The sequence below is a fragment of the Mya arenaria genome, chromosome 6 (assembly GCF_026914265.1).
Source record: "Mya arenaria isolate MELC-2E11 chromosome 6, ASM2691426v1".
Classification (NCBI taxonomy): Eukaryota; Metazoa; Mollusca; class Bivalvia; order Myida; family Myidae; genus Mya; species Mya arenaria.
Window position 1 is genome coordinate 42728995 of NC_069127.1, and position 23958 is coordinate 42752952.

Below are 23958 nucleotides of genomic sequence, written 5' to 3' on the forward strand. Positions count from 1 at the left end.
TGCGTATAAGTAATTGTATAATCCATTAAACTGGATCGTACTTCGGGGGCATCCGTCATTTACCGTGACAGCTTTTGTTGAGTAGTGTTCCCGATACCAAAATTAATGCTACGATTTTTCCGAAAGTCTAACATATTTTGCATGAAAGTTTGTGCCTAGTTTTTCATAGCCATTCAGCTAGGTGGCCGATCAAGGCCCATATCAATCCTCTTGTTTAAATCGTACTCGTGCAAATCCAATTTTCCAAACATTATCTAGCATTGTTTAATTAAACGTGCACGCTTTGGGTTTCCCCCATTGTTTTAATACTAATATAAACTTAAAGAAATCAATTATCTTAACCCAGTCCGTTTGACAGGATTTTTGGACGTGGCTAACTGTCTTGATGAACATTTTAATCTTTACCATGTGTCAAACCTCAACCAATCCGATACCATAGGACCTGCGAAGACAAATAATTATCCAACAACTGACGGCCATTCAAAAATTCTCATACAACTTTGTATCATTATCAAACCACTAAAACAAGAGATTTCTGTTTATCAACATACTTAGCGAATTGTAATTTGGAGGTGCGAATTATCTCTTCATTGACAATTTTGAACTTTCGGGGTTATTTTGTTTAAACTGAGGGATCCTTCTTGCAAAAGCATATCTGGTAGGATTTACTTTTTGAATGCAGTAAAAGATAATTTCAAAGTTAATTAGGCATGTGTAAAAATTAAAATTCAATTGTTAAAATAACTTTAAATATGTGTGAAATTACCCAAACCAATATCGTTTGACTTCAAGACTTCGCAAGGAAACGTAACGCATACCGCTTCAACTTTATAATTTTATTATGATGGAGACGAAAATGCTTAGCCCGAAAGCACGTGCATTTTCCGTGGACGAATTACTGAATCGCCGTGAGATTCAGGAAAAAGGACCGAAAGGGCCGGTCAATGTGCAACACGGAGGCCCGCCCGAGAAGGTCCGGGAGGACGGAATACGCCCGGACCCCGCGGGAGAGACAACTGACACCCACGGGCAGGTGGCAGAGGTTGCAGGTATACGATCCTTTTATTTTGTCGTTCGGACATTTGATAACAGTAATTGTATCTATAGTAATCACCATAACAGTATTGTAGATAATCTGGTTGCTAGCTGAAGCACCAAACTGCAAAATAAACAAGGTCAAATGCCTTTTCGCAAAACCCTTTATACACTTATTTAATTACTAATTAATCTATATATTTTTATTTTTTTATTTACTTAACGTCTTATTGTTATTTATTAATTAATAAATTAGTTCATTAACTAACTAACTAACTAACTAATTAATTAATTAATTAATTAATTAATCAATTAAATGAATTACATGTAATTCATTTATTCATTCAGTCAGTCAGTCACTCACTCACTCAATCACCAATTTTTATTTAATTTAATTTTAGTTATTTTTTATGTTTATTGATATTTTATGTTTTGAAAGGTTAATTAATCTGTGCATATGTTTACTTTTATTATTTAGTAATTTATGTATTATGTTTTATTTCATAATCAGTTAAATTTCAAAAGTTTATCATAATTCAACTCGTAAAACGCGACTACTTGGTCTCCTTCAAATAAACAAAAAAATGAATATTTTAATCATTCTCGTAAACATACAAATGATGTGGTATGCCACAATACATTCCCTTTCTGCAAATGCCCTTTTGTATTTCTTGTTGTTGGTATGTGTGTCATGTCTGAACTTTGAAAATCATCGTGCACTTTTTAAATGTATATATACACTAAACATATGGAATTCCTTGTTTTAGGTAACACGTTTATTTTTGTTCTTTTAAAATTCAAATAGTCTGTTGTTAATACATGTATTTTCATAAGTCAAAATTACCATATTGCTTCACATTAAAAACTTAATTCAAGAATTCATTATATGAGCATTTACTTTAAAAACATATATTTAATATTCGTGAACAATTATTCTGAAAAAAGCAAGTGTATTGTAAAGAAATGTGGATATAATCTTATATCAATCAACCTTATAAATGTTTGTTGTTTTTGTTATAAAAAGAATGTAACTTTTACTATTCATTAATTCGTTTGCCACTATTTAATTGAAAAATATTATGTATATGTTTTATTTTTACTCGGAGGAAAGGCCATACAATGTTGGTGTACATTTGTATGTACTTATCAGTCAAAATACAATTTACATACATGTATATTAAGTATAAATGCAGTCATTTACCTCTCGGGGGATGGGTATCCCATGTGTCATAACGCGCCATACAAAGTTTGCTTATAGAGCGAGTACTGTGTACGATTTTTCGTGCTGCATACAGCAACATACATAATATAATAAAATAAAGAATACTGTTAAAGTAAAAGAGAGAGTGTATTCCCGAGCGGAGGTTTGAGCCCCGTACTTTTTGACCCGCTATAAAAGCTAACACATGGGAAGCTGTTGGAAGTGCCCCTTGACCTTGATGTACTGACCTGTTGCCATCCCATTACATTCAGGCACTATCGAATAACTTTTGGCACCATTAAAGAGAAAGATAGAGTGTTTTCCCGAACGAAGGCTTGTACTCCGTACCTTTCGACCAGCAGCTTACACCACAACCGCGTCGCTATAAAAGCTAGATCAATAGCGGTGCTGTTGTAAGCGCCCTTTACGGCTGACATTAATGATTATACTGATATACTTAAAAGACTGTTTTACATTTTTCTCTCTTCATCGTAGATGTGGGTGGGGCGTGTGTGCGGGTGGAGCTATGTCAGGCAGACCTCTGGCAGGCCTTCCATGACCTTGGCACCGAAATGATCATCACCAAGACCGGCAGGTACAATGAGATAATGTTTCAAAAATGCCATACTTGGTGTTAGCCGGTTCTAGTATTTTCCACAACTATTCTTTTAAAACAAGGAAACTGTCAAATGCTATAAAATCAGGAGGTAATAAGTTCATGTTGACCCTAATATAAACTAGACCCCATACAAATGAATATGAACTACTTCTAGAATTGTATTACTAGGAGACAAAAGGAAACAGTTCTTGAAGCAAAATATGTGACATAATTCAATAACTGTTAGAGTCAATCAATATACTAATACTAGTTGTATTGTATAAAATGATATGACTTTGTTTAAACTTAAATTAAAAAGCATACCTGATAAAGCTTAGACATTAGCATACCTATACTAATACTAATAGCAATCCTTACTTAATTGACGTATTGTTTTCCAGGCGCATGTTCCCGGCGGTGCGTGTACGGGTGACGGGCCTCAAACCACACACACGCTACCGGGCCTCCATGGACTTCATTCCCGTGGATAAACACAAGTACAGATACGTCTACCACAGGTAATCATCATCATCATCATCATCATCATCGTCATCGTCATCATCATCGTCATCATCATCATCATCATCATCATCATCATCATCATCATCATCATCATCATCATCATCATCATCATCATCATCATCATCATCATCATTATCATCATCGTCGTCGTCGTCGTCGTCATCGTCGTCGTCATCATCACCATCATCATTTTCATCATCATCATACAAGTAGCAATTATTAAAAAAGTTGTTTGCAGCAAACATGTTAGTAAAATAATAAAGACATATTACAGCTGTGGAAGGTAGTGGAAGAAACAGTATTTTGAATTGGACTTTTTTATTATGATGAATCCAGTTCGCGGTGGATGATCGCGGGGCACGGGGAGACGATGCGGGCGGACCAGAACTATGAGCACCCGGAATCGCCACTGACGGGGGAGGCTCTGACCGCCCAGGTTCTCTCCTTTGAGAAGATCAAACTCACAAACAGTGATGTACCTACTCCCGGGCAGGTGGGTGGTTGTATTTGTTTCAAGGAAAATATTTCAGGGCAACAGTGGCCTTTTTCGATAATTTATAATTAAAATGTTATCAAATTAAACTTAATAAAGGTATACAAAGTGAAAAGAATGCTCATATAAATTTTTCCTTTCTAATGCGGTACAATGCACTGTGGTTTTGTTTATTTTGTAATTACTCAATCATAAAATCCTGCAAAAAGAAAGTATAATGATAATACGTTTTTTTTTCTGGTGCACTCTTAACAATACTATTACCAAACGTGACTTTTTTTCTCATGAAGGTGTCACTGCTGTCGATGCAGAAGTTCCAGCCGCGTATCCGCATTCAAGAGCAGAGCGACACCGGCGGCTCCTCGCCCGTGGCATTCACGTTTTCACAGACTGCCTTCATAGCCGTCACCGCCTACCAGAACCAAGAGGTAACATTTAACTAATAACACGCTATTCATTTTTTCTCTCGTTCCTATTAAGGCGTTTTTGTTAGTTTAGCGAATTCTACGAAAGAAAACGTTAAAAGGATTTAACAGCAATTGCATCCAAATGAAAATTTGCATAAAATATACGAAATATGTGCCATAATGATATTATACAGACAATGACTTATGGTTTTGTAGTGACGGCTTCTATTTTAAGAAATATATTTAGTCTTGAACACCTTTTTAGACAAAAACATATTATACATTTATTTCATCGAATACCCCACTTGTCCCTTCCCGAATTCACATTGCATTGTGAAAGGCCCTTAGGGGCTAACGACTGCGCGTGGGAATATTTCAGTAAAGTGTTAAAACAATTGCCCCGGGTGAAGCAGAACTCACAGCCTCCGCATATCATAGCCTATACTGTCTATAAGTACGGCGCGCTGACCGATTGCGCCACCGGGGCTGGCGATCGTAACAGATTGCATGACACAAAATAATTACTCAAGAGCCTAAAATATACTCTTATAATTATCAGAGGTGCACAAAAGAAACGTATTATTTTTAATGCAAATGAGATAAACATAATAATATAAATGTATTAAAGTCAATTTTGCTTTTGTATTGCATCCATCTAGACTTTCAACCTTTAAAAGCAGTGTAGGGTGTTTTTACACAGATTCACTGAAGCGTTTTGTCACATATTCACTGAAGCGTTTAAATGTAGATTCACTGAAGCGTTCTGTCACAGATTCACTGAGGCGTTTTGTCACAGATTCACTTAGGCGTTCTGTTACAGATTCACTTAGGCGTTTTGTCACAGATTCACTAAGGCGTTCTGTCACAAATTCACCGAAGCCTTTTGTCACATATTCACTAAGGCGTTTTGTCATTGATTCACTGAAGCGTGTTCTCACAGATTCAACGTAGCGTGTTGTCACAGATTCACTACTTAGCGTTCTGTCACTGATTCATTCAGGCGTTTTGTCACATATATACTAAGACGTTTTGTCATGGATTTACTAAGGCGTTTTGTCATGGATTCACTGAAGCGTTTTGTCACAGATTCACTAAGGCGTTTTGTCATGGATTCACTGAAGCGTTTTGTCATGGATTCACCACTAAGGCGTTCTGTCACAGATTCACTAAGGCGTTCTGTCACTGATTCACTAATGCGTTTTGTCACATATATACTAAGGCGTTTTGTCATGGATTCACTAAGGCGTTTTGTCACAGATTCACTAAGGCGTTTTGTCATTTATTCACTGAAGCGTTTTGTCACAGATTCACTAAGGCGTTTTGTCATGGATTCACTGAAGCGTTTTGTCACAGATTCACTAAGGCGTTTTGTCATGGATTCACTAAGGCGTTTTGTCATTTATTCACTAAGGCGTTTTGTCACAGATTCACTAAGGCGTTTTGTCATGGATTCACTAAGGCGTTTTGTCATTTATTTACTAAGGCGTTTTGTCATTTATTCACTAAGGCGTTTTGTCACAGATTCACTAAGGCGTTTTGTCATTTATTCACTGAAGCGTTTTGTCAAATATTCACTAAGGCGTTTTGTCATTTATTCACTAAGGCGTTTTGTCACAGATTCACTAAGGCGTTTTGTCATGGATTCACTAAGGCGTTTTGTCATTTATTCACTAAGGCGTTTTGTCATGGATTCACTGAAGCGTTTTGTCACAGATTCACTAAGGCGTTTTGTCATGGATTCACTTAGGCGTTTTGTCACAGATTTACAAAGGCGTTTTGTCATTTATTCACTGAAGCGTTTTGTCACAGATTCACTAAGGCGTTTTGTCATTTATTCACGGAGGCGTTTTGTCACAGATTTACAAAGGCGTTTTGTCATTTATTCACTGAAGCGTTTTGTCACAGATTCACTAAGGCGTTTTGTCACAGATTCACTGAGGCGTTTTGTCACAGATTCACTAAGGCGTTTTGTCATGGATTCACTAAGGTATTTTGTCATGGATTAACTTAGGTGTTTTGTCACAAATTAACTATGGTATTTTGTCATGGGTTCACTTAGGCGTTCTGTCATGGATTCTGGTGAAGCGTTTCACCGAAATATTGGAAATTGTGATATTTTTGTTCTTGTTAATGTTGCAAGCCTGTTATAAGATACTAAACACCACTGAACAGCAATTAAGGTTCATGATTTCCAATCACACGTGCTTTTTATTTCCTACTCAATGTCGGGTCTATTCATTTCTGTCTTTGATCTAATACGGGAGGTATGAGACTTTTCTGTAGCGCATTGTCTGTCCAATAATGGCAGGGGTTATTGAAAAGAACTTAATGCCATCTGCGTGACTTACAAATAGTACGACTAATCGACATAATCACGTGTATATTGTGAACTTACCGCAAGGTTGTTTCTGCATTATACACTCTATAGTTTAACTATTGGTATTAACTTTAATTGATGCTATACAAATGAACTGCTAAAATAAGTGCCCCGGGTGAGGCTCGAACTCACAGCCTCCGCATATCATAGCCTATACTGTCTATAAGTACGGCGCGCTAACCGATTGCGCCACCGGGGCTGGTAATCGTAACTGATTGCATGACACAAAATAATTACTCAAGAGCCTAAAATATACTCTTATAATTATCAGAGGTGCACAAAAGAAACGCATTATTTTTAATGCAAATGAGATAAACATAATAATATAAATGTATTAAAGTCAATTTTGCTTTTGTATTGCATCCATCTAGACTTTCAACCTTTAAAAGCAGTGTAGGGTGTTTTTACACAGATTCACTGAAGCGTTTTGTCACATATTCACTGAAGCGTTTAAATGTAGATTCACTAATGCGTTCTGTCACAGATTCACTGAGGCGTTTTGTCACAGATTCACTGAAGCGTTTTGTCACATATTCACTGAAGCGTTTTGTCACAGATTCACTAAGGCGTTTTGTCATGGATTCACTAAGGCGTTTTGTCACAAATTCACTAAGGCGTTTTGTCATGGATTCACTAAGGCGTTTTATCACAGATTCACTGAAGCGTTTTGTCACAGATTCACTAAGGCGTTTTGTCATGGATTCACTGAAGCGTTTTGTCACAAATTCACTAAGGCGTTTTGTCATGGATTCACCACTAAGGCGTTCTGTCACAGATTCACTAAGGCATTCTGTCACTGATTCACTAAGGCGTTTTGTCACATATATACTAAGGAGTTTTGTCATGGATTCACTAAGGCGTTTTGTCACATATATACTAAGGCGTTTTGTCACAGATTCACTAAGGCGTTCTGTCACTGATTCACTAAGGCGTTTTGTCACATATATACTAAGGCGTTTTGTTACAGATTCACTAAGGCGTTTTGTCACAGATTCACTGAAGCGTTTTGTCACAGATTCAATAGGGCGTTTGGTCACAGATTCACTGAAGCGTATTGTCACAAATTCACTAAGGCGTTTTGTCATGGATTCACTAATGCGTTTTGTCACAGATTCACTGAAGCGTTTTGTCACAGATTCACTAAGGCGTTTTGTCACAGATTCACTGAGGCGTTTTGTCACAGATTCACTAAGTCGTTTTGTCAATAATTCACTATGGTGTTTTATCACATATTCACTAAGGTATTTGTCACAAATTCACTAAGGTTTTTTGTCATGGATTAACTTAGGTGTTTTGTCACAGATTCACTGAAGCGTTTTGTCACAGATTCACTAAGGCGTTTTGTCATGGATTCACTAAGGCGTTTTGTCATGGATTCACTTAGGCGTTCTGTAACAGAATTACTAAAGGCGTTATGTCATAGATTTACTAAGGCGTTTTGTCACAAATACTAAGACGTTTTGTCATGGATTCACTAAGGCGTTTTGTCATGGATTCACTGAAGTATTTTGTCATGGATTCACTAAGGCGTTTTGTCATGGATTCACTGAAGTATTTTGTCATGGATTCACTGAAGCGTTTTGTCACAAATACTAAGACGTTTTGTCATGGATTCACTAAGGCGTTTTGTCACAAATACTAAGACGTTTTATCATGGATTCACTAAGGCGTTTTGTCATGGATTCACTGAAGCGTTTTGTCACAAATACTAAGACGTTTTGTCATGGATTCACTAAGGCGTTTTGACACAAATACTAATACGTTTTGTCATGGATTCACTAAGGTATTTTGTCATGGATTCACTGAAGCGTTTTGTCACAAATACTAAGACGTTTTGTCATGGATTCACTGAAGCGTTTTGTCACAAATACTAAGACGTTTTGTCGTGGATTCACTAAGGCGTTTTGTCATGGATTCACTGAAGCGTTTTGTCACAAATTCACTAAGGTATTTTGTCATGGCTTAACTTAGGTGTTTTGTCACAAATTCACTAAGGTATTTTGTCATGGATTCACTTAGGCGTTCTGTCATGGATTCTGGTGAAGCGTTTCACCGAAATATTGGAAATTGTGATCTTTTTGTTAATGTTGCAAGCTTGTTATAAGATATTAAACACCAACTGAACAGCAATTAAGGTTCATGATTTTCAATCACACGTGCTTTTTATTTCCTACTCAATGTCGGGTCTATTCATTTTTTTTCTTCTATCTAATACCGGAGGTATGAGACTATTCTCTAACGCATTGTCTGTCTAATAATGGCAGGGGTTATTGAAAAGAACTTAATGCCATCTGCGTGACATACAAATAGTACGACTATTAAATCGACATAATCACGTGTGTATTGTAAACTTACCGCAAGGTTGTTTCTGCATTATACACTCTATATTTTAACTATTGGTATTAACTTTAATTGAAGCTATACAAATGAACTGCTAAAACAAGTGCCCCGGGTGAGGCTCGAACTCACAGCCTCCGCATATCATAGCCTATACTGTCTATAAGTACGGCGCGCTAACCGATTGCGCCACCGGGGCTGACGATTGCAAAAGATTACTTTGCAGAAATAAAGATCGAGCCTAAAATATACTCGTATAATAATTATACTCTTTATATGTCGTTTGTAAAGATATGCGTCATAGTCCAATAAGTTTATATTGATTTGTTTTAGCCCGGTATAAATCACCCAGGCTTTGTAGAAGCCAGAACGGACGGGGATTGAACCTCCGACGTGCTTTGTAACATTACATTTCACTTCAATGGGCGTTTTGTTATTAAAGATTATGTTGAAATAGAGCGCTGCAAACAGGGTTACAATAGTTTCTGCATTATGCACCATTTGATGATACTATTGGTATTAGCTTAAATTCAAGCTATATTTCACTATAAATGAACTGCTAAAACAAGTGCCCGGGTGAGGCTCGAACTCACAGCCTACGCATATCATAGCCTATACTGTCTATAAGTACGGCGCGCTAACCGATTGCGCCACCGGGGCTGACGATTGCAAAAGATTGCTTTGCATACTTATATTCCGTTTGTTAAGATATGCGTCATAGTCCATTATTGTATTAGCCCGGTCAAAGCTTAGTTTAAGCTGATGTAAATCACCCAGGCTCTGTAGAACCCAGTACTAACGTGGGTTGACCTTCCGACGTGCTATGTTCCATTCCATTTCACTAAGTCTTCTTGTAATTATAGAGCGTGCAGAAATTGGTTCGGAAAAGGTTACCAAAAGTTACTGTATTATGAACCATATGATGAAACTATTGGCATTAGTATGAATTCAATGAATGTTTGCAAAGAGTGAAACGTATTTCCTTTAATACTAATTTGAATATAAATGTGTGTTCAACTTTTGGAATGGTGTAGATTGGATGTCAATGATATTAAAATTCCTTCAGTCGCGACAAGCTATGTAAACACAGACCATAACATAGAAAAGGTCAGACAGTGATGCAATTTGGTTTTACACTTTTTGTCACATGGACAAACAAAATATGGCCTGATGCTGCTATCAAGCGCACCACATCCAGGTATCAGTAACATGTTGACATACAACGTGATTAAAACCAAAAATCAGAACATAATCAACACTTGCTTTAGTCGTTAACTATTTATCAAAGATTATCAAGATAAATATCAGACATCAGTTGTTAACGGGTCAAATTATTCATGAGCATTTGTGGTACGATGTCCATTCGTAACTGTTACAAAACATTTTCTTCCTTTAACACAGTGTTTACACATAATAGCAGTTGTATATATGGCTGCGATATCTTTCCGCATGTTAATGTGCAAGTACTTAAACCATATATGTACACCTTGAAGCACTGGTTCTAAGATTTGCTGCTGGCTAATAGATTGTTTTCTTCTCTGGTTTCTGTTTTTATTGCCCAAATATACATTCATACAAACAATTGTAAATGGCATATATTATGTATAACATGTAGTACAAACACCAAATAATATTAATGGGAACACATTCATATTGATATAACTACTTGTTTGTCCAATCCGATTAACATTTAGGACTTATTTTCTACAACAACAAAAACAAACATGGTAGAAAAATTGAGAGTATGGTGTGTATTTGTTGTTTTCGAATAATGTTCCTAACAAAAACGTAAAATTGAATATGGAAGCAACTTCTAACTTAAAAAAGTAATCGTATACATCACAGTACTTTGTGGATATATTATTTAAATATACAAATCACTAAACATACTTTTTCTCAATACCACAAATACATTAAAGATAAATCTTGCACATTTATCATATTTTTTTTTCATTTTTGTGTCTTTTTTTATCCATTCCAACGAAGCAGTAATTTCTATTTGTTTAAATCAAATTTCACCTCATGTACAATGCAACTGGCATTGCTAACTGTAATCGGATGTAGATATTGCACCTATATTCTGTTTAAATATACAAAAACATATTGTTATTAGTATAGTTTTTTTAAAGTTATTTAACAAACGATTCGTATAATCAGAATGCACCTTTTTTCTCTTATAAAAATGCAAATGTTTTGTGATTTCTTATTGGATGCAAGGGCGGTATGGTAGCCTGTTTCGAAAGGTTTGCTTGAAGTAACAATTGCATGGTTTTGTGAACAGCTTAAACAACATGATGGAGCCTCTGCATCACTGCAGGGTTCTCAATAAGTTTCAGTTGAACCGTCTCAAAGAGTAAAGTAACCGACCTGCTTCTACTTATTCTATTTAAAATTCATTTAGTTTTCCAAATTTTAACCGGCCCAATTGCCATTTGAACCATCCATTTTGGCCGGCAGCCGGTTCTTATTGAGAACACTGTGCATGTAGCTATTATTTCTAAATTTCTTCAAAGCAATGATACCGCAGATGGTCGTTTGCCTGTTTTAATTAACTGGTTTATTTTTCAAAGTGGGCTAGTTTTCGGATAGAAATCGACGATACCGCCTCCGTGGGGATTCGGTAGTTTCAAAAATCAGTTTCGGTTTTCGTAAAACAAACGATAAAGTTGTTTTTCTTTTGAAACTGTCACAATAAATACACAGTTTGTGAAATCAATATAAAATCAAAACTAGTAAATTACCAATAAAGTATTGTAGCATTTTATGGCTAGCAAACAGCTACTAGTAAGTCATTTTAACGGAGACCTGCCCTAAAGTTGAGGCTAACTTTATGTGTTTGCGGCTAACGTATAATAAATAAATAGGGATACAAAACAAAATAGCTGGCTAAAGTGTGCGAGTGGGTTCCCCGTTTGTAATGTATGCGCTGCGATGCAGCAGAAATAAAACACAAAATAGCTGGCTAACGTTTGCGAGTTGGTTCCCCGCTTGCAGTGTATGCGCTGCTATACAGCAGGAATACAAAACAAAATAGCTGGCTAACGTGTGCGAGTTGGTTCCCCGCTTGCAGTGTATGCGCTGCGATGCAGCAAGTATACAAAACAAAATAGCTGGCTAACGTTTGCGAGTTGGTTCCCCGCTTGCACTGTATGCGCTGCGATGCAACAGGGATATAAAAAAAAACTAGCTGGCTAACGTTTGCGCGTTGGTTCCCCGCTTGCAGTGTATATAGCTGGCTAACGTTTGCGAGTTGGTTCCCCGCTTGCAGTGTATGCGCTGCTATGCAGCAGGAATACAAAACAAAATAGCTGGCTAACATTTGCGAGTTGGTTCCCCGCTTGCGGTGTATGCGTGGCGATGCAGCAGGGATACACAACAAAATAGCTGGCTAACGTTTGCGAGTTGTTTCCCTGCTTGTAGTGAAAGCGCGGCGATGAAACATTGATACAAATAACAGTTGGCTAATGGAAGTAACTGTTAGCCTTAATTGAACACCACGCTTTCTTTACAATTTTGTCTCAAGAAAGAAATCCTAATATGTTTTGAAGCAGTTTTTGGTCGAAGCAGTATATACATGTACCATTCAGCATTTTTAACCAGGCTGACCACTATCTAAAACAATGAGGCATTATGTCATTGAGCGGATGTTGGACTTAAACTTGTTCCATATTGGATTAGCGCTAATGTCCACAAAGATTAACATATCTGTCACGTCGGAAATTTCTTGATAGAAGTTATGACTGCTGATATGGTTGTCGTCATTTCGAGTGGCTGGGTTCTTCACATTAGAAACTTCATGGTACGAATGGCTATTGAAATCCCCCATATGATAACTCATTGTTTCAAGTATGGGTTGAGCATCATTCCACTATCCTTTTGTGCAAATTGAACACAGAAATCAACTAATTGACAGATCTAAGATATGGTTTAAACAGATCAAAAGTAGCTTAACAATGCTAACATGCACAAGCGTGTTTCATTAAGAACCATTTCCTCTATTTTACAGATAACACGTTTGAAGATTGCAAGGAACCCGTTTGCAAAAGGTTTCAGAGAAGCTGGAAAGTGCAGGTAAATTTATCTACATAGTTATACTGATAACCAACTTTACTGTACTAAAGTTGCTTTTCGGTCATTTTTTTCGATTAAGTGTTAAGTAAAAGTGCATTATTGCGACCAATCGCTGACTAGTCAATTTAATACTAATAAACATTAGATAGGGGTTGAAAAAAAAATCAACCTTAAATATCTTAATTGTCAGCTGTTTCGGATGAAACTTATGAAAGCGCTTCAAACTCTATTTTGATTTGATCAAACCACACGAACAAAACAAATCTCAATGGCCAAGATTATCGTTAAAACAAAGCTTAATCACCAGAACCACGAAAGACCATTACCAGGTTGTGCCAACCGCATATGCTGTGCATGTCCTTCTGCACAGCAAGCCAACTTAAGTCATCTGGGACCTAAACAGTGTGGCCCATCGTCAAGCGAGTCTGTACGTCTGATAACGCGTGAGAAGTAACACCTATCATAGTGCGAATATGATATGGTGTGTCCTCTAATCTCGACCAAAGTAGGAAAGGGTCAATTGTCACAATCTTTTGTTCATTCATTCTTTGTTTTATCTTCATGTCAGAGTTCATTTGTCTGCTGATTAAGGGCTTCCATCGCACTCAAAACTCTCTTGCAACAGTCGGCAATCGGGACAATATTTACAAATAAATATTCGGTAATTTCAGACGGAGATAAGATAATAATAGTGGTAGTAGTTGTGGTTTTGTCAGGACAGGTTTTTGCAATGAACTTGATTGTGAAGTATTAAATCCATATTTAGATATTCCATGAAAGCGGTTTTTCGCTGACGTGGGGCCGAAATATTTTTTATAGTCATTTTCATTTCATTTAAAAAAAACAATGTCAGGGAAAAACAAGCCCTAACCAGCATATCATTCCAAATCTCAACAGTTATTAAGAAGGAATATAACTACGACATGTTTACAGAATTTTAAAGATTTATTTTACATCGATAAATACTAGAAGATATACTGCTGGTTTTCAGTGAAAAAAAAAACAAATTTAATAAATAAAACTATTTTGAAAATACAATTGAAATATCTTATCCGGCAAAAAATGGTAAAAGGATTTTGCTAAATAATCACAAAATATAAAAGGGCGAAACGTGTTAAGCGCATTTGAACCAATCCCGAATTTTCCACAGTTATTTTTTATTAAAGTACTTAAACGCATTGTTTTTAAAATTTCAAAATAAAATCATAGAAACACTCTTACAGGTAAATCCGGGCTATTGACGCAAAGGCACTTGCTTATTGACAAGTTGGTGTTATGGGAATATTAATCACATCAATAAAAGCTTTAGTTGCATCTAAAATTTGGAAGTGATATTAACATGAGGTTACCATTTTAATCACATGGAATTTGGTTCTAAAAATGTTTTAATCTAACGCTTGAACATTTGAGACTGAACATGCGTCTTTAGCTACAGTTTTTACCCTGTTTGTCTTTCAAATGAGTTTTTCTGTTCGATAGAATTTGATAATTAAGGCCGAATAACTACACTATTTTCAGAAGTTCCCTGGAGGCAATGATGGCATCGTTCGGTGTTGTCATTGACAGTAACAAAGGGCATACACCGGCTGTGAAGAGAAAGTACGAAGACTCAGGTACAGATACATGTCATCGCCATATGATTGCATGCTTTACATTCTATAGAAATATATATGAAAGAAATAACTTAATTGCGTTATGACATAATGTGCTTGAACCCGTTGTATGTGGTTGTAGTCAAAACATATTTTTTGTTAAGCGTTTAATAACATGATAAAGGTTAGGACTACAGATTAACTTTTTGAGTCTACAAAGAAAAGAATGGTATAAACGATTATTATGCCTTATCTAAATGCGTTACTTTGTATATAGGTCACTGCATATCAATACAAATCCAGTTTTATGACGTCAGCGGTCTATTAAACATTTGATGACGGTCCGGACGATTTAAAATAATTTTTTATGGACCGCTGATGTCTGAAACTGTTGAGTGTGGCTTTGCGATTTTCACAACGGCGAAAAATTGTCGCTTGTGCCTGATTTGCTTTGTTCAATAATACGCATCAAATGTACTTGAACAATATTGAATGGTAAAATGTTTATTATGATATAAGATATGCAACACACCACTTAGGACCATATGGCATTACAAGGACTGATCAGTAAGCCCTTAAAGGTAAAGCGACATCGGCTAACGCTTCGGTTCCTAAACACTTTCGGGGGCTGACTGGCCGGTTCTTATAATCTTATATGACCCTCAGTGAGTGTGTAATATTTCTTAAATACATGTTATGATCACTTAATTGACCATATCGTGTTTCAGGTCCAGATAATCCGTCCTCATCTTCTAGTCCAAACTTTGTGCATACTTTTCGTCCTGGTCTGAACGGAGCCGCTGGTCACACAGTTCCAGTTCAACTACAAAACATGTTCCCAACGACTGGCAATGTCTCGTTTGTTCCTTCATCTCCATCACCATTATCTTTACCGTTCCCTGTGGCTCAGTTTACAAGTCCAAATACATCGGCAGGTTTAGATTCAGGGAAAGGAGTTCAACTACCATTTCCATATTCGTTAGATCTCGGACACTCGCCACATCAGAAGGACATGCAATGTCAGCAACTTCATTCATTGCCATTTTGCATTCTACCAAACGCTCCGTTTACAGAAGTTCACCCTGCGTTCAGGTGTCAGACTAATTCACAGTTGGACTATAATCTTCTGAATTCGTATTACAAAACTTGCTCCTCATATGCTGCCTTGCCCCACATGCTAGTTCCTTCGTATGCTGGTCACACGACTCAGTTATTTAATGGTGACATTAAAAAAGAAAATATAGAAACAAACTCAGGAAGTGCATATAAACATGAAAGTGACGGTGCTTTAAACTTATGTAAGACCTAGTGCTTTAACTATGTATTGCATTTTGGGAAAAAGGCAGCTCCTCAACTTTGCACGGTTTAATCAGTTTGAATCACAATACATTACACATTTAAATCTATGTCCATTCCCTTGACTTTTCATAAAGAGTCCGTAAGACGTGAAACTTATAGAAATAAATATTTGACTTGGAAGTTTGTGTTCATAGTAGTAAGAACGTGGGAATGGAAGTAAACTTACAAGCTGACTACAGCGTTAATGGAACTGACTAAATCAGTATGTTGTAATTTGTTTTCAACAGTGAAATGAATGTTGCAGGGTCTTGCCGTTTGAGGGATGCTAATGACATATACGCTTTCTCTGTCGTGTCCCGTTAAGCGAGAGTGTAAGTATCTATCCATTCGGAGCTCCTCGGCCATTTTTTTTCAAAAACAACCTCGGATGTATTTGGTAAGTTTACATACTAAAAAAGAGGTACGTTTAAGTCCGCTGCAAGTAGATCGCGTAGTGATTTTATTTAGCAGTTAAACTTTATGACTTTACTCTAGGAAATCTTAATTATGTTTGCAATAATATACTTCAATGGCAATCAGTTTAAACTTAGATCAATAAATACAATTCTAAAACACTACATTTCTAAAATGATTTAATTAAAAAAAATACGAACTACTTTAACTGATGTACCGGCATACATCCGAGGTTGTTTTCGAGAAAAAATGGCCGAGGAGTTCCGAATGAGTATCTATCATGTGTTTCCGTATCGGAAAAACATGATTTATATTTTTTCTTGCATACCTTAAATTATGAATTTGTGGGAAAATTGACGTTGAAAACGAACTTTTGTACAAGTACACCAAAAAGCGCGTGTGACGTCATAGAGCGCAGTAATTTTGAATAACTAAAAATAGCGATATTTAACGTTTATTTATGTTCAATTTTAATTAAAAGTCTTGCAAACATACATTTTTGATTGCGCTTTATTAGAATGGCATAATATATTTTTCATAAACCATACAATTTAATGAAATAAGAAGTGGCGCGTTGTTGCGCGTGACTCATCATACATGGGGTATGTAAGATGGGTTTTTTCAGCACTGGTCACATGACCGGAAACACATGTCCGGTATGCAAGAAATGATAATGCCGCATAGGCTTACTCTGTCGTGTCATGTTTATGACGGTTACTTTCTATGTCAATACTTACAATAATATCAATTAGGTGAATACCAAAAACCCGCCAAAGTTGTATTTAACATGATATAATTTGAAGTTGAATTAAAGAGAGATCTTGAAAAGGGATGTGGATAGTGATACACTTAATGAAACAGTCTAATAGTTTAGCAAATCTGAGCATTCCAGATTATAGCAAAAATAAAATAAGCATTTAATAAAATGTCATATGATAAACATATTCTTACTAGTCATACATAAACACGATTATTTTGGCAGTAACGTACTACCCATATTATTGGTCATATGAATACATACAGCATTAATCATCCGAGATATTGATAACCAGCATGCCAGAGGGAAGCCGCACCTGTCATGGCCCACACCGATACCCGTGTAAGCAAATTCAACAAATCCCTGGGGTTAATCATGCCTTCATCATAACCATATCAGGGCTCATTAATATCCTCACTTTCCTGACAATGTGAGATTATAGCCGAACCTTCTGTGACAATCTGGTATGTGTTTGTCACTTCAGATAATACCAAGATGGTAATAGTATAATCCCTATGCCAACACGAGGGATCCCGGGGTCAGTCTGTGGCGTTTAAATGTAATTTGTCTTCCCGAAAGTTGTGTAATATTGTAGCCAGTTCTGTGTGGGGACTAGGTCGGAATACCTTGGTCAGAAAAATGGGATTAGCGACTATTGGATTTGAGTGTTAATGTTTGGCTTAGGTTTTGCTTCTGATTATTCAAAAATGTTAGCATCATTCAACCCAATCATGTTTAAAACCACAGCATATGACATCTTATGTGTTTGAAATGATACGATTTCATTACAAACTTTGTAAACTACAGTGGTGTCTAGCCAACTCAATAAAATGGGAGTGTGCTTAAATTGAAGATGGAGCACAACCAGCATTCAAACAGGCGAAATAAACAACAATAAAAATACAAGACAACATAAATTCAGTTTAAATATAAACCACTGAGAATGGTCAGCAATGTTAACATTGGTGTTGGGTCGTTCTTATTGGAATGGTCAACGATGTATACATAGTCGCCGATCGGTTTACGGGTCTCCATGTCTGGAGTGTATGTAAAATTAAAAAATAATACAGACTGAGTGTTCTCTGTCAAAAGTATAGCATGGGTCTTTTTTTCAGTATCGAACGCAATTAAGTGTAAGGCACGCACCAAGTCCAAAGACAGCCCGTGGTGGTTACGCTGGCCGTTCTGGACTTTATGTTCGCAGCTGTGCTTGCCTCTAAATATGTTGGCATAGACGTGGTTATGGTCACGTATATGGAAAAGTCGAGGCTCTGTTGTAAAACCAACAACAGTTTTGACGGGGCATGTTAGAGTACTAACTGATACTTCGAGGCTATTGAATATTTCTTGATGATGTTGTTTTTAAATATTACTCGAAAATGCCGCATAAGCAGGCGATTGGAGGTGTAGTACTCCTTTATATTAATATATATTTTGGCTGTAGATAATTTGTGATTCAAAATATTTTCTTTTCCTAAATATACTCTCATAAAATCGCACTTAGTATTTGTTAAAGCGACAAATACGTTATCGACCTGTATTTTTTGAATTCCTTCTGAAGTAAGCTGACACTATCTAAGACCAAATATGGTGTTAATACCAGTATAATACAAGGTGTATTTTAATATTACCCTTTGTTGACAGTGTCTTTAGTTGGCAAAAGATAACCCTTGATAAATTACTCACGTTTGGTAACATTTTCGTAAGAACGGTAATGGCTGGCAAACATCACACTTGGGTACCGCGAACAAATTGCTGTGTATCAGGGCTACCACCACCATCCTTCGGATTGGTACCCGCATTAAAGTTCCCGAGCATGAAAACGTTGGAATTCTTGCAGTGTTGTTTCCGTGCACGAATTTTTCAAATATACGGCGATAATGTGCTACAGTTTTGCCAGATGATAGTGAAATGTTTTTAGAAGTCAGAGAAAGGCAGTAATTAATATGGCGTTAATGATGTCATTTGTCACCTGTGTATACACGGAACCCTGATCATCCTAGGCACGCGACAAGATTAGAGCCTTTTAATGAAGCCTATTACAGATTACACCAAAATGTCACTGAATTAAATTGTTTGTATATGATATTAAAGGAAAATTACACAGGAAAATGACACTTTCGTTACCATGCCCTGTAAAATAAATATGTATTTGATCTTTCTATCCAGTTGAAACACCTATCCGCGTCAACCGTTTACGTCGAAAAAAATCCGCCTAATGATGCCAAATGCGATTATGTTTTACCACATCAAAAGGTATGCAGATAGTTCATACGAAACGTATTTTTTGTGAAAAAGTGTTTCCATCTATAAAGATAAACTGAGTTGCCACGCATAATCGGGTTTCATATACTAAGGGCTAGCATACCGTTCATGGCTAAGGGTATAGCAGTGCTCCAGCCAGGATTTGAAAAGTCCAGGGTGCTCGGTTATAAAGGACACTCTTGATACGCATAACCCTTAATTGGGCACTTGCAAGGGTCAATGTTCATTTGTGTGTATGTGTTTTAACTACTTTCAAAATTAATAGTTTATGAATACCATTGCTGTTATCTTACCTTAGTGTCAAAATTATGTATATTTATCATTTTTTTATACTTATTTCCGAAAATTGACTCTATCAAACAAAAATATCACAGCAGGGTGTAGAAACAAGGCAGCAGGGTGCCCCACCATGCTTTTTAGGCCCTGCTGAAGCATGGCATAAGCCATTCAGTGTCAGTCTTATTTAGTTGCTCAATAGCAGGGTCGTTGTTCAAATTTGGAACCAATAATTCACACTACTCCCAGTTTAAATGATAAATTCTAAAAAAATGATACATCATAAGTTCCACTTGTCCTGGTTGTATTTCAAACAAAATTACTGCAACCCACTTGCATAAAGGCAATGTCAATAATTGAACAACTAGTTTCACTTTCAGTTATTTAATCATTTAGAGGTTTTGTTGAACATAGTTCCTACGTCACGGTCATGTCAATATGCAAACATATACTTCAGGCCGTTTATTTATTTATTTACCCCAAGTCTGGAGGTTGGGTTAATTTGGCCTCCGTGGGTGTTTATGTCATATAAAACTCAAAAAATGATTTTCCCAGTATGTATTTCGATTTTGGTAGGGTTAAACAGTTGATTTACTGCATTCTTATACCGCGTATAAGAACGTACATGTTGAATGAATTTCAACATAAATTATTAACATTGTTTTATTCGGGGGGGGGGGATATGGTTATTCTGAAATAATTGTATAATACTTGCACTGCATTGTGACATAATTTCATCATTTATTTCAACTATATACCTAGATCCAGTTTCAGAAAGAAAAAGTGACAATAATCGTTAGTCCATCATTACAGCACATTAGACAACTATATTGGAAAAGACATCGGTGATTACCTAGATAAACAGCAAATAACAAGCAATTGTTCCATAAAGGACTATTTGGAACAAGAAAGCCACTAATGAGCTAAGGGGATTGTTTGCAATACTTCTGTTGGGCACAATCATTGGGTGACAATCTATACACCCTTAAAAGATTCGGGTCTTTGTCATGAAAAAATCGACTTTTTCAATGTTGACATGTTTGACACTATAACAAAGGTCAAGCTCGAATTTGTTAACAAACTATAAAAAATGAATTTGCCAAAATGTCTGTGTCCGAAAAATAACTCTAAGTCTAAATGGATTTAAGTAAGTGTCGGTACACACGTTGAACAACATAAATACAGGTTGAGTTTGAATTTGGTTACAAACCCTTATTTGTATGAAGATTTGACCCCCTTTTCGACCCAGAATTTGCCAAGGATACGGTGTCCGGGCAAAAACTCATTAAATTGTTTACGGATTTAAATAATGTTGTTGTTTTTTGAAATACAGGTCGACAAGTTCGACTTTGGTTATGGCTCCTTTCTCAAAAATGCCGAACATATATTTGTCCGGACAATAACTGATGAATGGATTGAAGGACTTAAATAATGTTCGGTCCATGAAGTACTGGTCAAGTTCAACTTTGGTTACAAACTATCAATTATTGACGGAGTTATGGCCCATCTTAAAATACCATTCCAGTGTTCAGGCGGCGTGTGTGGGTATGCGTCACTCTTGTGACAGAGCAATGGAACCATGAAGTGTGAATGTTTCTATAGTGATGATTACTTGCTAACCTTATCGAACAGGGTTGCATTCAGAATGGTAAGATGTCGAGGCCAGGAGATCGAAATGGTGTTGATTGAGAGAACATAGACTTGTAAGGTCTTGATTACAGTTGAGGAAGTTTTGTCAATGAAAAATAGGCTAAGTGCACAAACATGGAATCAATATCTCAAAGTCTCATTAGTTAATTTAGAAATGACAGAACTATACACTGTTTGCTCATAAAACGTCATTGGTAATGGATGCGCTATAATCACGACAGAAATTAGCAAAGCAAATTCCTGCTTCCTGACAAAATTAAGCAAAAATACGTCTGACGTCATGTGTTTAAGATATTCTATGGAAATTGTGCAGTACGTTGACATGTTCCAGAAATGCTCTTGGACATTATCTTCATATAACTCTTCACGACACAATTATCCATTACACAGTTCGGTGATTAAGCGTGGAGCGACCTTATCTCCGCTGGTTTATAGGTTTTGACTTGGAATAATGGAATTAAATTCTTTGTAGTTTTTGAATTAACGGTTTGCCCATGGGCACCTTCCCATATGATGCGACATACATTTACTTAATGGAACAACGTGAAAGTTCATGTATGTTTTTAGCTACCAGAGAAACAATAAAAAATCATATATTTGTGCTGAATATGCAAATTTAGTTGATTAAGGACACAAATTTTGTGTTTGAATGGGGTGTTCTCCTTCCGGTCTTGCGTTTGTGTCAAAACAAAACGACAAGAATAGAATGCCAGAGGTCCAACGGAACTCGGTCCACGGATTTACTGACCATGAAAAGGCATTAATCAAAAAGACATGGAGAGTGGTGTCGAACAACATGCCCGGAGTTGGGGCGAAAATCTTCCTGAAAATCTTCTCGTTAAGACCGCAAGTAAAACAGATTTTTCCATGTCGAGATGTGACAGGTGAAGACCTTTTAAGGGACACCCATTTCCGGGGTCACGCCTCGAGGTTTATGCAAGCGGTTGGAGCTGCTGTTGACAATATCAACGACCTGGATCAAGCAATGGCGCCTCTCTTGTTCGGACTTGGAACCCAACACATTCACTACAGCGGGTTCAAGCCGGAGTACTTTGACATATTCATAGTTGCAATTTTGGAGGTTTTCGCTGAAGAGCTTGGGTCAAAATACACGGAAGGTGTTGCAACTGCTTGGAGAAGAGTGGTAGAGTTCATTATATCAAAACTGAAGGAAGGATATGTGCATGCATTGGAGAAAGAGAGGTTGGATTAAAAACCAAGATAAATCAAAGGACAAATGATGTATTGCCAGAACTGTAATTTTTTTTCGTGTTCATATTATGCAGATAAAGTGTATGTTTATTTAAATACTGATTATACTTTATTATCCTTTTATACGCTGTTATAAGCTTTGACGTAAAATGGTACGCCTTTGTCTGTCCGTCCGTCTTTCGTTAACGAGATTCACCCAACAAAACTTATGTTTTTTTCTTCTCTTTATGGATTCTTCATATAAATTTTGCTATGAGGACTAGATAAACACATCAAATTTTATTTATGTTCGCATGTTGTTTTTTTCAGCAATTAAGCCGACTACTCTTTGAATAACCGTTTTTATTTAAAAAAAAAATATGCAAAGTCATGCACGCAAAATTTTCACCGCCGATGACATAGACTGTAGTTCCTACGCGGGCTTGTGGTTTATTATTTACTCCTGTTTCAGTTCAAACATGTTATAAAAAATGATCAATAAACTTTGATTATTTCATTTATGTTTCAAATTGTGCAAAACAAATTTATGAATACATATGACAGAATTACAATGGTCGCCATTAAATGAATGAAACAAATAAAGGTCAAAAGTGTTAAAATACAAATGTGGTTTAAAAGTGGATTAAAACGGATTCCACCAGCATGTTGGTATTTTATCTCTTTCACTGCCAAGGGCCATTCTGATTCGCTTGAAGACGACTCGTTCTCTAGATCCAAATTAGTTTATTGACATGTCATTTGGCGTGTGTGTGGTATTTTTCTTTTTTAGTCAGTTTTTTGTTGTGTGAATTTTACGGGAAGTTTGTATTACAAAGTCAGTCTAAAAATATATGAAATAGATGATACAGTACCAGATTCGGTTTTTATGCTTTTGTACGAACACAAAGAGATTAGCACTCTGCTTCAAAAACGTTAGAAAAATAGGATTTCAATTTCCCTAATACACGGTAAGATATGTTTATTTCCAAAAAATAATCAAAACAATCTTTCTTTAGAGATATGCATTTTTTTAATTTTCTCTTTTCTTTTAAATTATTACTTTTTTATGCTATTTGTAGTTTCAAAATTGAGGTAATCAGTTTTGATCGAAGGGAAGTAACTCCAATTGATCTTTAAAGTAGTTCTTCAAGTTATTATTTTTACTACTATGTTTAAAAATGAAAATTTGAAATTTACACTGCTGTTATTTTACTGATAAAACTCTTTTATTTATCTAAACGAAACAATGCAATTTCCTACTTGGCTTATTTGCCAACTTATTGATAAACGTATGCTTATAAAATGATTTGAAATGGGAATAATCATTGTTTAATTATTTTTTAATAAATAATCAGCAATGGTCAACCTTCTTATTTTGTTCTTCATCTTTAAATAATAATTTACTTAATATTTGTTTTTGTAAGTCAAGCATGA

At 36.3% G+C, this 23958-nt stretch overlaps 2 protein-coding genes and 2 non-coding genes across 4 annotated transcripts; 2 read left to right on the forward strand and 2 right to left on the reverse strand.

Moving 5' to 3' along the window:
* The first annotated feature begins 527 nt into the window (after positions 1–527).
* Positions 528–16112, forward strand: LOC128239232 (T-box transcription factor TBX15-like). The gene is made up of 8 exons (XM_052955780.1): positions 528–1049; positions 2732–2831; positions 3236–3352; positions 3693–3849; positions 4140–4277; positions 12977–13041; positions 14560–14654; positions 15362–16112. The coding sequence occupies exons 1-8, from the start codon at positions 842–844 to the stop codon at positions 15940–15942; spliced, it is 1461 nt and encodes a 486-aa protein (XP_052811740.1). The 5' UTR covers positions 528–841; the 3' UTR covers positions 15943–16112.
* Trnai-uau (transfer RNA isoleucine (anticodon UAU)) lies at positions 6741–6832 on the reverse strand. Its single transcript is given in 2 exon segments — positions 6741–6776; positions 6795–6832. It is a non-coding gene; the product is annotated as a tRNA-Ile (tRNA).
* Positions 9078–9169, reverse strand: Trnai-uau (transfer RNA isoleucine (anticodon UAU)). Its single transcript is given in 2 exon segments — positions 9078–9113; positions 9132–9169. It is a non-coding gene; the product is annotated as a tRNA-Ile (tRNA).
* A 5927-nt stretch (positions 16113–22039) lies between the features above and the next one.
* LOC128237818 (cytoglobin-2-like) lies at positions 22040–22546 on the forward strand. The gene has a single exon (XM_052953402.1). The coding sequence runs from the start codon at positions 22040–22042 to the stop codon at positions 22544–22546; it is 507 nt and encodes a 168-aa protein (XP_052809362.1).
* Positions 22547–23958: the final 1412 nt, after the last annotated feature.